The following is an 18,090-nucleotide window of genomic DNA, read 5'->3' as shown; positions in this document are numbered from 1 at the left end:
CATTATTTACACAAAAATCACAACACAAACCTGCTATCAAGAGAACCAAATATCCAAACTCCTCCAACACAAACTCCAACAATAATGATCAATTTCTTCACAAAAACCAAGAATGGAAACGAAAATGAAACAAAAAGCTCAAGATCTAAAGATGCGGCTTGAAAAAAAAGGGAAGAGACTCAAATGGTTAGCAAGTAGGAAAATGTAAACCCAAAAACCAAAGATAAGAAAACTATCCTAGAAAAGAAAAATTACCACCCCGAAAAGATGCCTTTGTCCTCCCTAGATGGTTTGGTCTCGAGTTTGAGAATTATGAGTCAAGATTCTAGATTAGGTCCACAATAGTCAAGGATCCATGCCGCTCATGCAAATATATGTTGAAGGTTTGAAAAATAATGAATCTCACATGGATGTAGCAAAAACTCACTATTGAATTGGTGTCAAATCGACTATAGGCAGCAACTACCATCATGCCACAAACAAGTAGAATCCGGTTTCATGGTCCCATTAGTTCTAACCAACTACCTTAGCATGCTTTATCCTAGAATTAACCAAGCTTACTCTCGAACCGTGCACACCGTTACCATTTAAGAAGAAAAACATTCAACTATACAAGTCCTAAAGTATTATGTCCAAAGCAAGAACAAAACAAAACACAATGCAATTTTGCATTGATAGAAACAAAAATCTTTTTGGAGTTTTTTTTTTCAAAATAAAGAACATGGAAAAGCATATACAAAGGTGCATGACATATATGAATCAAAATCCCACCAGTCATGATAGAATACCCTCCCCCAAGCTTGAATGAGACAATATGGTCAAACACAAATCAAATAATCCATGAGAGGGGAAAAGAAAGAAGTCAAACCAACAATACCAACACATGTCCAACAAGTTATCAACCATTAGATAAAGAGCAAGGAAAGATATTACCGGATGTTAGGTTGGTGTAAATACCCACAAATGACCCAATTCAACCTTTCAAAGCTAACTTCCTCAAGAATTGAAACTTGCTTTCCATATGCTAGCAAAATAGGAGTCAATCTTCTTTGATTCTTGATTCAAACCAATGCACTAAAGTATATCATCAAGTCATGTACCTAGCAAAAGGCACACAAACATTTCCATGCATGAGAGAAAGTCTATTCTAAAAAGAAAAGAAAATGAAAGAAATAAAGCACTGGTTACTTCCCGAGAAAGGCTTACTTAAGGTCCAAGCTTGACTGCTTTAGAAAATAATAATTCAACGCACGCAAGAGCTTGTCAAATGCACTACTACATATTTCGTAAGATAAACGGTAGGCAAATGACGGGATAAGAACGTGCAACAAGATTATTGCACGCAAGTGAGAAGGAAGATGCCAAAAGAAAGAAGAAAAGAAGAAAATGAGAAGAAGAAGAAGGAATAAAAGAATGGAAAGAAAAAGAAAAAGGCAAATCCTCCTCACTAAAATATTTTTTGGTGGCAACATCACCCTTTTCCTCAATAAAAGACAAATGAAGGATATAAAAATCATCATAGACAAGGGGGTCCCCAATAGGCTCATCAACAAAGGATGGGAGGGATATAGGAGTGTAGGGGATATGGTCGAAAGTTTTTGAAAAAGGGACATGAGAGGAGGGAATAAGAGCTCTGGTCTCACAAATGAACTCTTTCTCACCACCATGCCTCAAATCACCAATAAGAGCATGAAAATCAATCATAGAATCCTCAAAAGAAGAACACTCATGATTATCTTCTCCCTCAAACATCCAACTTCCAAGAGGAACTACATAATCCCCTTCACTACAATCATGAACAACAACTCCCTCAACTTCCTTAAAGCCTAAAGTCTCAAAGTCATGCATGAATGGATGCAAATTCATTTCAAAATCATCTCTCTCCCATGAAGCATTCTCTATGAACTCACTCAAAAGGCTATGGGTTTTCATTTGACACTTAATAAACACATTGGACATAACCTCAAATGAATCCAAACACTCATGGATAAAAGGATCACAATCATGCACTTGAGACTCATCAAGATGGGAAAGAGGGTTAGGATTTTCAAAATCACCAATCTCTTCATTCTCAACTCCTTCACCATCACTCAAATGCTCACCAATGGGATCCTCACACTCTCTTGATTGCTCAAAATCATCATCATCATCCTCAACATACACATCAAATTGGGATTTTTCACAAACAAGTATCAAGGATGACAATTGGCTTTCTAACTCTTCTTTTCTTCTCTTTCCCTCCTCAAGACGCTCCTCATTCTTTTTCATTATCTCTAATTGACCTCTCATAGAAATAAGAATCATCTCCTTAGTAGGCCCAAGCTCATTATCAAGCTCAATGCACTTAATTTGAGATTCAAAAGTAGCAATAAGAGATTCAAAAGGTGTAGAAGGTTGAGGCTCAACAAGAGAAGAAGAAGTACAACCAAGATTGGAAGAATCAACATTAAGATCATGAGCATATACATCACATTGGGGAGTGGGGGCACAATCAAACACATGACATTCATCATTAAGGGAACGAAGCACATCACAAGAAGGCATGGTAAATAATGAAGAATATTGAAACACACCATTAGCATCAACTTGAGCATGTACCTCATCATCATGAACAAAAGGGGAAATATAGTTGAAATCATGTGTTCTTGGTTCACTTAAGGGATCATGTAACAAATCATGGGAATTCATGCTAATATTAGAAAAATCAATAAATTGCATATCAATATTAAAATCATGATTACCCCTATCATAAACATCCCTAGCAAACCAAACATAAAAATCCCAAGCATCATCAATTTACAATGCTCTAAATTCACCATTATGCATATACATTCAACTTCATCCCTAGTTTGCTCATTCAAACAAAAATAACAAATCTCACAAGCCTCCCAAAGACTACAACAAATATAGTCCAAAATCCCTCAAGTCTATTGAAATATTCACAAAAATGCTCATTGTCATATTGAGGGAATGATAGACCAGGAACTTCCCAAGTCTATCATTCCCTTGGCAAGTTCCTGGTCGGATTTGGCTGCTTTTGATGCACAGCCCCCCGCGTCCGCGGCCTGCAGACCCACACCCGCGACCAGCCCGCGGCTACTGGGTGGTGCGTGGCTTCTTTTCAGGGCTTGGCGGCTGCTGCTTAGGTGCGGTTGCTCGGGGTGGCTTCGAGGCACTAATGCTTGCAAAGCTTCCTTGGTTGGGTTGACTTGCATGCTTGGCTTCCCTAACTTGGCTCCGTTAAATTCATTTAATACACTTGAGCTCCCTCCTTGATTATTAAATCCCGGGGAACTCGACATACCTACAAAACAAGTCAAAGAAACGAGAAGCGAGAGAAATAGCCGAGAAATGAATAAAATAATAAGAAAACCATTAAAAGCACGCATTTCTCTAAACTAACACACAAACATGCAAATCAAGCATTATTACCTAAAATCACAACATAAAAAACTAAACACGAGCATAAAAATATGAAGAAACCCTAGCCTAAGAATGCCATAAATGGCACGCATCAACAGACTGTATTTAGATTTACAAAAATACATCACGGATCGTAGTATGTATTTTCTATCCTAATTGGGCCCCACTAGTTGCCATTTTATAAAACCTATGGGATAATATACATTCCATTCATCTATTCACTATTTGTGAATGGCCCGTGCATTTTACAACGATAAAACAAGTTACAATGCATAAAACGAGCATAAACTAGCAACTATTAGGTCGTTAATCCAACTAACATGCCTAATTAAAACTAGTCAAAGTTGTTTAATTGATTATGTAATTTAACGCAACTAATTATTGAAGCTCCCACTAATTTCAGCATCCATCTTAGATAATCCAATTAATTAATCCGATAAACCCAATTATTTGCCAAAATTAAATTTTTGCAAATGCCGCTCAAAAATCGAGGCCTAGCCTCCAATATTTATTAAAATAATTAGCACCAAATTAAAGCAATAAAATAATTAAAACGGCAAAATAAGCAAACACGAATCCAACCGCACTCAAGTGGCTCACGCACTACTTGCGTACCATATGCAACGTGGCTTGGCGCATGTGCCTCCACCACCCCATGTAGCACTAGATAGCTTGAGCCTAGTAGCGTTTGCTACGGGTTACCTGGTGTTAGGCACATGCCCCACGGCTGCTTGCCCCTTCGCACCAAGCACCAAAGTCGCGCACGACTGCCCACAAACCCAGCAACACAACACACACACACGCACGCACAGCCGCAGCACATTGCAGCTTGGCTGGTGCTGCTGTGTTGCTGTTGTGGCTGGGCGCTTAGCCACGCTGCCCTTGTGTGGCGCACACCAAGCAACATCCACCTCGGCAGCCACATGCGGGCTACACAGCAGCCCGGCTAGCCAAGGGGTGTTGCCTTAGTTTGCGTGCCATAGTCTCGGGATTTAAAATGCGAGTTTTTGCGTGTCTAATTAATTAATTCTAAATTAATTTTTAGAACCAATTTAGTGAGAAAAAATGAAAAATTAAACAAGTCCAACTTTAATTTAAAATTCATAAAAACTGCACACAACCAAAATTATTTTCGAGAACCATTCTTTAATAAAATTTGTTTAACTTGGTGTAATAAAATGAAAAGGGCAATCACTGACTATTAATTTAATTAATTTAAATTAATCATGAGATTTTGACAAATTAAAAGGTAGTTGGAAAAATGAACACAAGTTCAATAAAAATTCCAACTTTAACACTTGTGAATCCTTGAAAAATTATATCTTCCAATATGAAGATAAATGAAATTTCTATCACAAGTTTCAAACACTATGATTCCAATCAACTTAATACAGAGTTAAGTCAAAAGTTCAACAAAAAATTCATGGAATTTAGTAACTCAAAGTTTCAATCACTTAAAATATTAAAGATTGAATCTTTAGTACTTGGAAGCAACAAAGAACAAACTTTTCACACTTAAACTCAATTGGTTGATGTTACGGTTGTAAGATGTGAAGTTCAGTTCATTCACTTGCATGTAACTCATAAAGGATCTTGTGTTGCTTTTTTCTGTACTATGGTGTATGGTTTAAATGAGGCTAGTGCTAGAGTCAAACTTTGTGAGCATATTGATGAGATTGGTGTAAACATTAATGGCCCCTGGATCTTATGTTGGGATTTCAATAATATTTTTTGAATTTCAATGATAGGATTGGTAGTCCTGTTTCTTTGGCAAAGGTTGAAACTTTTAGATCTTGCCTAAGACAGAATGCTCTCACTGATTGGGCTACTAAGGGAATGTTCTATACTTTGTGTATTAAGTAGGAAGGCAGTGATAAGGTTTGCACTAAGATTGACATGGTTATTATGAATAATGATTGGATGGATAGGTTTCCACATATGTAGGATGTATTCTTCCCTTAAGGATTAATGGACCATTGCCCTTGTGTTCTTAACCTTTTTTTATTCTGGAACTCAAATCAAGAAACCTTTTAGGTTTGTTGATCGGGATAAGATCGGTCGTTAAACTACTACCCTAATCAAATTAATCATTTATAATACTTAAACTTACACCAAACTAGTTAGTGGCAAGTAAAGGGTCGAACCACTAGGGAAGCACACTAATTCAACATCAATAATCACTAATGCAAGAGTAAAAAGGGAATTGTTTTTGTTGGTTTTGTTGAGTAAAAACACTTAAACTACAAATAAGCAAGAAAATGATGATTTAAATCAAGGGAAAATAACGCTAGGGATACGGGGGTGTCAAATATGATTAGAAATAGGGGAATAATAATGATTATCATGAAACACATGCCAAAGAACACAAGATTCTACCTAAACAATTCATTCTCATGCAATAGTCTAGGAAAATCAATGAAAGAGGTCTACACTAATAAGGATCATTCTCATGCATCCTATTAGTTACAATCAAATCAAGATAATAAAGAAACACAATCCATAAAAACTCCACTTTAATAACTCATTCTCATGCAATCATTAAAATAGAGATGATCTTAATCTAATTCAAATCACTTTCATGCATTGAAACTAGAAAACATCAAATAGAGTGCAATAATAATCTCAAGCTATTAAAAATCATGTCTTTCATCAATTTATGGGATAAGTTCAATCCAACCATCATCATTTATCCAATATTAACTCATATCTTCCACCCCCTTGCCCTAGCTAAAAGATTAGCCTAGAGAAGGGAGATTAAACATAATATCAAAACTAGAAACAAACTCAAGAAACTCAAAACAAAACATGATTAAAAACAATGAAATCAATAACAACTAGATGAACTAATAAGATTAACAAAAATAAGCAACAATAAATGCAAATAAATAAAGCTAAAGTTAAGGATTAGAAATTACTAAAGAAAGGATTAATGAAAGATGAAAACTTGAATTCTTGCTTGATTGAAGATTTAACTTGAGCAAAGTTGAATACTTGGAAGAAAATTGAGCAATAATCTACTTTCTCTCTCTAAAAATTATATAATCTAACCTTAAGAGAGAGAATCTCTCCTCAACTAATTAAGAAAATAGCATCCTCAAATTCCCCCTAATTACCCCCCAAAAATGGGAATTTATACAAAGCTAGGAAAACTAAGAAGAATAAAAGAAGCAAAATGATAAAGAAAGAAAATAAATAAAGAAAGAAAGAAAAGAAATAAATAGAATGAAAAATAGAATGAAAATAGAAAAGAAAGTTAAAAATAATGAAAATGAAAATAAAACATTAAATCCTCCAAATCCCCCACCAAAACCGTCAGCCATCTCCTCTAATTCCCCGCCCCCCCTCCTTCGAATTTCTTTGGCTGCTTTAAATGGGGTTTTAATCCCCTACTTCACTCACCATCAAACATCATCAGCAAGCTTCATGATTTAATCCACACCGTTCATCATCATTGAGAATTGGCATCAAGCAAAACACCACCGTCCGATCTTCATTAAAATCCATGTGAGAAGCTCGTGATTGAACCCACATTTGCGCGCCCGCAAAGACATCGCGCAGAGGTCGCGCAAACTTACTGCCTACACTCTGAATTTTGACTCCAATTGTGCACCTTCTGACAGGGTTGCGCGGCCGCAAAGCTCTAATCAAATTGGTTGCTGCAATTGCGGGCAATTGGTGGTTGTGAATTAGCTTGCGATGCGGCTTGGGTAAGGGTGATTAGAGTTGTTGTTGCGGGTGTTACGGTGAAGTTGGGTGGCTGCAGCTGCGGTGAGGTAGCAGGGGCTGCTGGTGGTTGTTTCCGTAGCTAGAGGTGGTTGTTGGCGTTTTTGGCGGTGGGCTGAGGGGGCAGCTCGTGGTGATTGGAGGTGGTTGCTCTTGGGGATTTGTGGGCAGCGTTGCTGCTGTTATTGTTGTTGTGGAAAGCAGGGGAGTGGGAGATGAGGTTGAGTTGTGGTGTGGTTGTTGGGTGGTTGTTGATGGTGGTTCAGGGCGGTGGTGACTCGAACTGGGAGTTGGCTGGTGGTTTGCGTGAGCAGGCAATTGCGTGGGCTGGTGTTGTTATTGTGGAGTGCGTGAAGGGCAGGGGAGGTGTAGCTTCTGTTTTGGTGAATTGAGGGAGCAGGGGTGTTGTGAGTTGTGGAGCAAAGGAAGTGTTTTGTGCTTTGGTGTGGTGAAGGATAAGGAAATAGGTGGTGATGGTTAAGGTGATAGCAGCTAGGAGGATGAAAAAGGCTTGGGAATTTGGCTTGGACCTCGAACACGAACCTACACACAAACAAACCCGAGGATGAAACCGAGACAAATAAAAGAAAATAAATAATAAAAATAAACTAAAATAAAATTACGACAAATGAATAAAACTAAAGACTAAAAAAATAAATAAAGATAAACAATAAAATAAAATAAAATAAAAATAAGAAAATAAACTAAAACTAATCAAATAAAGATACTAAACACAAAAACACTAAAAATTACCAAAACACTCAAATAAAAGACAAAAGACGAGAATAAGAAAATAATAGAAATAAAGGATAAAAAGAGTTAAATTATTGAAAAATAAGCTGGAAAACTATTCAATAAACACCCCTAAAAGTGACATAAAAATCACTTATCATTTGTTAACATTTGGGTGGACTTTCTTGAGTTTTTGCCAACTGTTAAAGATGCTTGGGATGTAGCTTTTGCTGGAACTCCTATGTTTCAATGTGTCAAGAAGCTGAGAGAGGTGAAAAAGGTGCTGAAATAGTTTATAATGGTGAACATTTCCTGTATTGAAACTGAGGATGCTATTGCTGAGAAGCATCTGCTTGAAATTCAGGCCAAACTTCAAGATGATCTTGGGAATGCAGACCTGGTCTCCCTGGAAAGGGAAGCTAGAGTGAGCTATGCTAAAACTCACCTTGATAGATAAAATTTCTTGAAGCAAAAGGCTAAGGTTCAGTGGCTCAAAGATGGTGACATGAATTTTGCTTTCTTTCATGCCATCATTAGGTAGAGAAGACTCCTCAATAACATTTATTCTATTGTGAATAGTGAGGGGGAGGTGACAAACGATCCTAGGACAGTTTGTGATACTTTCTTGGAGTATTATATGGGGCTCCTTGGCACTGATGCTCCAATGATGGTTAGTTTTCATCATGTTGTTATTGCTGAGGGAAACATCCTTTCTGATGATTAAGGGATTGCGATTTGTAGACCTTTTTTCTGAGCAAGAGGTGAAGTCTGCTTTGTGGAGCATTGATGATGATAAGGCACCAAGACCTGATGGGTTTTCCAGCAAATTTTTTAAGGCTGCCTGTCACATTGTTGGTTCTGACATCACTAAAGCAGTTTTGGATTTCTTTAGATCTTGTCAGCTTCTCAAACAGATTAATACCATTACCTTGACTTTGAATCCTAAGGTGGAACTTGCTAATAAGGTCACTCAATTAAGACCTATAGCCTTTTGCAATGTTGTCTACAAGATCATTTCTAAAATTATTTGTTCTAGATTGAAGGAAGCTTTACTTGGCTTGATTAATGATTGTCAAGGAGCATTTGTGTCTGGCAGATCCATTCTTGATAACATCTTAATCTGTCAAGATATGCTGAAAGCTTACAAAAATAAATGGAAGCCTCCTAGATGTACCATTAAAGTGGATCTCAGGAAAGCTTATGATTATGTAAGTTGGGATTTGATTCAAGAGTTGATGATTGCCCTTAATTTTCCTAGCCAATTTATTTCTTGGGTGATGTAATGTGTTTCTACTCCCTCTTTCTCCTTGGTGCTTAATGGGGGGTCCTATGGTTTTATTAAAGGTAGAAAGGGTGTGAGGCAAGGTGATCCTATGTCCCCTCTCTTGTTTGTTATTGTGATGGAATATCTCTCAAGACTATTGACAAAAATTGGGCAGAAAAGGAGATTTAAGTATCATCAAAGATGTTCTTCCCTTGCTTTGAATTCATTTGATCTTTGCTAATGATCTAATGTTGCTCTCTTATGGGAATATCGAGTATGTCAAGCTTTTAATTAAAGCATTGAAAACTTTTGAAGCTAGATCTTGACTGTAGGCTAACTTGGAGAAGACTGCAATTTACTTTTGCAATGTCAAGCAGCATACTTAGGACAATATTCTAGAGCATTCTGGTTTTGTGAAGGGTGATATGCCTTTCAGATATCTTGGGATTCCTTTGAATGCAAAATATTTAAAAATTGTGGATTATGACTGCTTGATAGGTAAAATGCTGGCTAGATTGCACTGTTGGAGCAATAAAAATCTGTCTAATACTTCTAGGGTTACTCTCATCAATGTTGTCTTGATGAGTTTGCATACATACTGGGCTTAGAGTGTTTTGCTGCCCAAGACAGTCATTAACAGGATTACTCAGCTCTGCAGAGCTTTTCTTTGGAGTGGAAATGTTGTCTTTTTTAAGGCTCCTCCTATTGCCTGTGTAATACCCCGTATTTTCATACGTATTTTCTAATTAATTAGTTAAGAATTATTGTATAAAAAGGGTATTTTAGTAAATTTATTATTTGGAGCGAAAATAATATTTGAATTTTGGTGCCAAAAGTATTTTGAAAAGTAATCATTTTTTTGGATAAGATATATATTATCCATTTATCCTATTTTAAAAACCGGATTATTTACATATTTCGGATATTTTAATTAAAGCAAAATAATATTTTATTAATTATTTTATTATGGCCGAAATTTTCCAATAATTAGCTAGGATTTTCGGATTTTCCATGTATTGAAAATCTGATTTTTCTTGATTATTTATTGGTAAATAATTGGTATTTAATTAATTAATTATTTATTCTATATTTTTATACAATTATTTTATTCCTTAAAAATCGAGCAAAATCTTCCTAAATATATATAAAGAATCCCAAAATTTGAGCTATGGTAAACTCAATATTTTCGGCCCTCATGAATTATTTTGGAGGAATTAATTTGTAAAATTATATTTTTAATTATCTCCTAAAAATCTCTAATTTTCCTAAATTCTAATTCTCCATCTTTTTAATATCTAATCATCATATTTTCTTGCCAATCATTCTTCTTAATTATTCCCCAAGTAATTCTATTTTCCTTATTCTTTTCATGACATACATACCTTCCATATTCAAGTATACACAATCACCTTAATATCCAAACTTTCCTTAATTCTTTTACTCACTTCTCCAAGTAATCCCTTAAACCCTACTTACCATAATTCTTCCCAAATTCTCTTGCCATAATTCTTGCATGAGCTAGCCTATAAATACATACCTCTCACATTCTTCACACTAATTCTCTTCTTTTCTTCTCCTCAATTTTACACAAACCATCCCGTTTATCTTTGAAGCCAATTTTTGGGCACTTCCGGTAAGTTTTTGGGGTATTAACGTTTCATATAAGATTGTTCCTCTCGAAAATTCCTTGAGGTAAGGCTCAAGAATCACCCAATTCAGAGTTATATTGAAGGAGTTATGGCCTCTGCAAATTCTGCCTATTCTTTCCAACGAAAATTCAATTCTCTTTAAACCTATTCCTTTATCTTCTTCATGGTTAGTTTTCTAAAATACAAATACCTATTTCAAAGCTATAATTTTATATTAAAGTATTATTTTAAAAGATTTTTATAGTCCATGCACATTAGATTTGAGTTTATGTTGTGATAACCTTATGGTTATGTTATTTGCAAGGTGTATTCGTGATTGAATTTTGAAAGTGCGAAGTGTTGATTGATATTTGGAATCAAGGTTCTTGAGGTTATTTTTGTGTGGTTTTTCTATCAAGGATCAAGGTACGTTTAGGTGGCTAGATACCTTTTAAAGTGATTGGTTTAATAACATGTTTTACATGATTTGATTGGTGATTGAATTAAATTTATTTGAATTATGATTTTGAAATAAATTATGTTTGAAGGTATTTATTTTAATAAAAGTATTTTGAATTATTGATTTTTAAATCATGTTTTGAATGGTTTGGATTACTTATCGTGTTTAAATAAAGGAATGGATTTTAAAAGGTTTGTTAAATTAAATAATGGTTTTTCTAGGATGATTTGTTGATTTTGAAAAGTTATTAATATGAGATTTTATTCTCAAGTTTTTATTTACAAGGTTTGATTTGAAGGCATGTGGAATTAATGAAAAAGGATTTTGAATTAAATTGGAACTATTGGATATTAAAAGCATTTATTGAATCATTGAATTATTATTATTAATGCTTTATAAGCATGTTGGTAATCCCACTATGCGGATTTGGTTTATTGATAAGGGCTTGGACTTTGTATAACCGGGTCTTTCCTCAAGAATAGCCTTGTAATATAAGGAGACTAGCTTGGGAGGTGTGCTCACTTGGGTAAGGAATTAGATTAAAAGGAATTGGTTCTTAATAAAGGAATTGGTTTTATTAACTATTATTTTGAGTATTGAATCATTGGAGTTGATTTTGGAATAATGAGTTTGAAATTATTGGATTAATTATTGGAATTGGTATTAAAACCATGTTTGCAAATAAATTGAGTTTACATTATCTTGCACTTATCGTACTTAGCATAATTTGCTAATCCGTACTTCTTATTTGTTTTGGTTCGCCCTGTTTACCAAAATGGTAAGCAGTGTTGATTATTTTTAGGTGGAGTCATGAATGAGCATATGGGAGTCCTGGGATTTACTTCACCTAGTTTAGGAATGTTGGTCTTGTCTTTATTTTGAGTACTCATAACAATGTTACTATTTTTATAAGTATTAATAAAAGAAAGTTGAGTTTCCGCTGCAAGTTTTGTTGTTGAGTTAGTATTTTGAGTAGCCTTGCGTAATCACGCGGCGGTAATACGCCCAATTCTATCTCTACGGTATAGTTATACGTATTATACTGGTATTTTCGTAGAGGGAGATTTGAGGGTGTTACAGCCTGGGATAGGATTTGCAGACCTAAAAAGGCAAGTGGTTTAGGGATTAGAAATTACAGTAATTGGAATAGGGCTGCTTTGGGTGCCTATGTTTGGAAGATAGCCAAGAAAACTGACTCATCATGGGTAAAATGGGTGCATTCAGTCTATATCAAGGGTGGGGATTGGTGGGATCACATCCCAAAGAAAGATGCTGGTTGGGCATGGAAACTGTTATGCAAGGTGAAAGATGAAATGAAAGCTGGATTTATGAGTGAGGGCTGGCTGAATAAGAAATATAAGATCAAGGGTGGGTATACTAAGTTGTAGGGTGATATGGGAAAGGTTCCTTGGTATAATTGGATTTGGGACTATTTTATTGTCCCAAAGCACACTTTTATGGCCTGGCTTGCTGTGTTGGGAAGGCTCAAAACTAGAAACAAGCTATTTCAGTTTGGAGTTAGTGATAACAGTGAGTGCTTACTCTATGGGGATGTTGTTGAATCAAATTCTCATCTCTTTTTCTCTTGCAGCTTCAGTAGAAAAGTGATGCGTGATGTGTCTCAATGGCTTAGCTTTGTTGAGAATGAGGTGGACATTCTACACATCTTGAAGGCTCGGAAATCTGAGGGTAGGAACCAAATTCAAAAGCAGCTGATTCTGGTTAGACTGATTGCCACTGTTTACAACATTTGGCTTGCTATGAACCATGTGTTTTGGCTTAAAGCTTATCTCAGGCCTAATATCTTGGCTAAGGCTATTAAAAGGGAGGTGGTGATTAGATGTCAGCAGATGATTGATCATAAGTGGACTGTTGCAGATTGCAGATGGCTGCATCAGCTTAAGAGCAGTATTTAGTTGTTGTTTGTCTCTCTATTTGTTATATTTTGTTTTGGGTTTGGATAGTCTGGCTTGAGCTATTCTGTTTGTTGTTTTTAGAGTAGTCCTTAACTAGTAGAAGTTTGTTGTTTTGTTTTCTCAGCAGATCTGGTTTTCCATGAGCCCTTCCTAGAAGGTATCAGGGATTTCCTTGGCCTGATTCTGGTTCTCTGCCTTTCCTGGTACCCTTAATAGAAGGTGGCTAGGGTAGATTTGAACCTTTTGGGGACTGTGTGCCTTTGTTTAGGCTTGTACAGTTTAGGTAACCTGTTTTTTTTATCAGGTCTATATTTGTACTTTTGTATAGCATTTTGATCAATATACTTTTCTTGCCTTCCAAAGAAAAAGACAAAGAAGAAATATAGAGCTTTCATGAAGAAGAAAATGAAGTTGAAACAAAACAAGCTTGATTCACAGTTTTCAAGGCAAGAGAATGCATCTTAAAAGGAAGTTGAGTTGCCAAAGAGTGTCATGAAGTTTGACCCCTCAACCGCTTTGGACAAAGTGGTTTTCTTTGACCCTCCGTGATTTGGAGGAAGGATCGAGCTTAGGACCTTAAGCAAGCACTTCCTGTGAGGCAATCCAGATTCCTAACCTTTTCTTTTGATTTTATCTTTCATATTTTTCTTTTATTTTATTTTCTTTTCTTTCACTTGTTTTGTGTTTGGAATTATAGGTTGTTTTCTAGGGAATTAGATCCCTTGAGCGAGCTTAAGCATAATAAGAAAATGTTACGTGTTTGATGATGAGAATGTGCTCGATTTTATTGAATTTTGAGTCATATGGGTAAGGTAATCGTGGAGGTAGTTTGGAAAAATTGTGCTTCAACGTGAATGAAGGTTGTTCTTGGTGGGTTCATTATGGTGCTCTCATTAATTTGGGATGTTGAACCCACTGTCAAGGCGTTTTGAAACTGATATGTTTAGTGAGTTCAAAAATCCCGAGATGCTAAAGATGCATAGAACCATGGTCAAGCTCACCAAAAGAAAAAGCAAGCAGCAAGGGGGCGCGGGCACGCAACCTTGCTGCACGGCCGCGTAGGTGCCTAGTCGCACCCTCTATTTATTCTTTCTTTTATTCTTTCCCTAATTTCATTCACACCCACACCTAGGGGTGAGCAAAAATTCAGGGTACCCTGATATGGAACCGGAACCTGTTCGGATCCGCAGGTTCCAAACCCGGAACCTGTTGATCAGGTTCCGGTTCCGGGTAATAAATTTAGGAACCTGTTGCAACAAGTTCCGGTTCCGGGTAATAAAATTTTGGATCTAGAACCTATAGGGTACCCTGTTAGTACAGGTTCCCTATAGGGTACATGAAACCGGAACCTATATGGTATTAAAAATTCTAGACAATTAGTGTTGGTTTGTTATATTTGAAGTACTATACTAAAGTTGTAAGCTTTTATTGTGATCATCTATTTTAAAAAAAATAAATTTGTCACAATTTATCAAGTAACTATTAAACTTACTTTGACAGACAGGGTACCCTGTTTAGGAACCGGAACCTGCAGGTTCCGGTTCCGGTTTTCAATTCTTAGGAACCTGTTGCAACAGGTTCCGGTTCCGGTTCCTATTTTTAGGAACCTGTTGCAACAGGTTCCGGTTCCGGGTCCTAATATTTTTACAGGGTACCCTGCTACGCTCACCCCTACCCACACCCACGAACGCACTCATTTCTCTTTGTCAACACAAACCCTAACTCCCTAACTCTCAATCCTTCACTCAAAACATCAAATTTCCTCACAAAATCATCAAATTTCCACTCAAATTTCACTAAATTTACAAAATCAAATACTAATTTCCTCCATTTCTTCTTCTCCAACCTCTTTCCTCCATTGAAGAGCATTTTGGGGATTTTCAGTTTGAAGGAAATTTAGGATTGAAAGTTGTTCAATCTTGCCTCTTGTATGGTATAATCATCTTCTCTACTCTTATTTTGCATAATTTCATCAATTTTAGTTGAGAATTTGATTGTTCATACTTGTGAATAATAGTAGTATTGTTTTTTATTAATATGGTGATTATTTTGATAATTTTGATGCTCATATTTGTTGTTTACTAATTGAATTTGCTTCACATTGTGTTGTTGATGATTGTTTAGCATATTTGAGAATTTTTTGTGGCTCATTAATTTGAAAGCTTGTAGGCTTATCTGTATTTTTCCAGTAAACTGGCATATGATATATGATGTATTTAAAGTCACCTAAAATAAGAAAATTGTGAAGATTCTAATTTGATTTAATGTTGCATTAATAAGAAAGCAATGACTGAAAAACTGTAATAACACGTAGTTAATTCATAATAAAAGTTTCGTTCTTTTTAACCTATAGAACGCTTTATCTGACTTATTAGCCCTTGATTTGAGCTTAATTGTCCTTTTGGTGAACTAATTTTGGCTGGAGATTGAACTTAGGTAGCCTTATGAAAATTTAACTACTGTAAATAGCTCTAATCTGAACTAATTTTATTAACCCTTATTCTGAACACCTAATGCCGATTCAATACCTAAAGTCAAAGGTTAGATGCAAGATGGTGTATTATATAGATCTATAATGACCGACTGAAAATAGAATACTTATTTCACTTGTTAATTTGATGAAAATTGGAAGTTACCAGCCAAGAATATTTGTATACCCATGTAAATTATCACCACTAAAAAAACACCAAGAACAATATGTAGTTAAAGTAAATAAGTTGTTGAGAGAGAATTAGATGCGGCAATTTATCTAACCAATAGTGGCTTGTAGCCATTAGCAAAGAGTTTCTTACCTTAGAATATTAAATGTTAAGACAAGCCAAAGCATGCTTAACTACTCATTCATTCTTTGGATCTTGGAAACAACTTATTCTCACCAAATAGGGACAATTTTAATGTGTGAATAAGACGTTTAAATAAAATTGATAAATATGGATAAATTCAATCTTATTTAAGTATATGAATGGTTTTTCATGTCAAATTCTTTCAATTGTAAAACCATGTCTACAAATAACTCAAACAACCAATTCTCGTTGCGCTCAATTCTTGACAAGGAGAAGTTGAGTGGGCCAAATTTTCTTGATTGGCAAAGAAACTTGCGTATAGTTCTCATGCAAGAGCAAAATGAATATGTCCTTGATGAGGAAATGTCCGAGACTCCCAATGATTAAGTGACTCATGCTCCCCTAAACCGATGGCAAACTGCCAATCGGGATGTCAAATGCATCATGTTGGTGAAGGAATTATATCACTACAAGAAAATAACCTTTTCGTAGCGATTATTTTAACCTTTAGTATCAATTGTAATTGCAATAAAAAGCTTTCCCAACGAATGGTCATTCGATACAATATCCCCTGTTGCCTTTGCCTTTAGTAGTGGTTTTCAATATCGCTGGGGTTGGCCTCAATAATCGATACGAAAAACTACATCCAATCGTGGTGATTATTGTAGCGATTACAATCGCTATAAATGTTTAACTCATTTTCTTCAAAAAAAAAAAAAAAAACATGCGTATGATCTTTACAAGATTCAAACATGAAACCTCAAACTCTTATATTAAATGTTTCACCAATAAGCTATGACATATTTTATGTATTCTATGTCAAACAATATTTATATATGTAGTGTTGAAAAGGCTTTTCGTATCGATTTTTTAGGATTTCGTGGCGAATGTTAATGATACGATTTCTCAAAAATATATAAATTTGTAAAAATAGTGTGGATATGTATTAATATGTTTTCCGTATCGATTTTATATAGGAAAACCATGGCGATTGTAAAATGATACGACTTCCTTAATTATTTCACAAACATACTTGCATATTGTAGCGAATGTATAATCGCTACGAAATAATCGCTACAAAAAGGCAATTTTCTTGTAGTGTATCTTCAATAAGTGCAGTTACTAGATATGTCAAGGATCACAATTATGGAGATAATTAGTTCATTCTATAGGTTCGTCATTGTCTAGTGCTAGATATGGCAAATGATCTTTGGGCTAGTTAAATAGTCCAAAGCCCAATAGAATGGATCCTACAAGGTCATACAACAAAGTAGGCCTACAAGGTATTGGGTCAAACAAGTAAGAGGCCCATTAATGGGCCTCATGAGATCATGACATACCATAAGGAGTATTGGGCTAGAGTAGTTTGATTAGGACAAGGAGTTTGGGCTTGACATGGGTTCTTATTTAGAGATATGATCTATAAATAAGATCCATGGCTTAGATTGATAGAAGAATTCACAAGTCAGTTAATTCTAATTAAAGTAACCAAGTCCCAAACCCTAATCTCTCTCTTTCTCTCTCTCTCTCTCTCTCTCTCTCTCTCTCACACACACACACACACACACACACATACACACACACGGCCCTCCACACACGGCCCTCCCCTCTCTCTCCCTACCCATAAAGCCGGCCACCCCCCTTGGTGGCTTGTGGTGTTCGTGGTGGTGGATCGGGGTTAGTTCGTGTCTCACTTATTCGTTAAAGGTTGATTAAAAGGGTTTAATCACAACTAACTAGCATTAGTGGAGGTTTGATCTGTTCTTGTGGACTAAGTAGGGGAATCACACTTGGGGTTCTTTATCTCCCATTGTTCTTGCTCGATTGCACGTGGATTCACGCTTCAAAGGTATTATTATTTGTTCTTTATGTGTTGTACATTAATCTTGGTGTTTAGATGCTTATGAATATGATTCATGCAATTCCGCTTATTAGTATCTAAAGTCCTAAAGTGGTATTAGTTAGCCTATGCATGTACATATATTGAATTACTAATTCTTTGAATGTCCACAATTTTAATTCAATTAGGAGGGAGAATAATTTTATTATGGGCCAATTATTATTTTAAATGTGATTTAACATATGGAATTATTAAAAGTTGTTTAATTTGCTCAAAATTATCCATAAAAAGATTCAAAATTTTGCCCTACAAACTCGAAAA

At 35.7% G+C, this 18,090-nt stretch overlaps 1 protein-coding gene across 1 annotated transcript; it reads left to right on the top strand.

Moving 5' to 3' along the window:
• Nucleotides 1–12,687: 12,687 nt before the first annotated feature.
• Nucleotides 12,688–13,146, top strand: LOC145572254 (uncharacterized). Its single transcript, XM_081631250.1, has one exon. It carries the CDS (start codon nt 12,688–12,690, stop codon nt 13,144–13,146), a length of 459 nt encoding a protein of 152 aa, XP_081487376.1.
• Nucleotides 13,147–18,090: the final 4,944 nt, after the last annotated feature.

Source organism: Chenopodium album, chromosome 2 (genome assembly GCF_948465745.1).
Source record: "Chenopodium album chromosome 2, dcCheAlbu1.1, whole genome shotgun sequence".
In the NCBI taxonomy this organism is placed as follows: domain Eukaryota; kingdom Viridiplantae; phylum Streptophyta; class Magnoliopsida; order Caryophyllales; family Amaranthaceae; genus Chenopodium; species Chenopodium album.
This window is presented reverse-complemented; position numbering and strand designations above follow the sequence as displayed.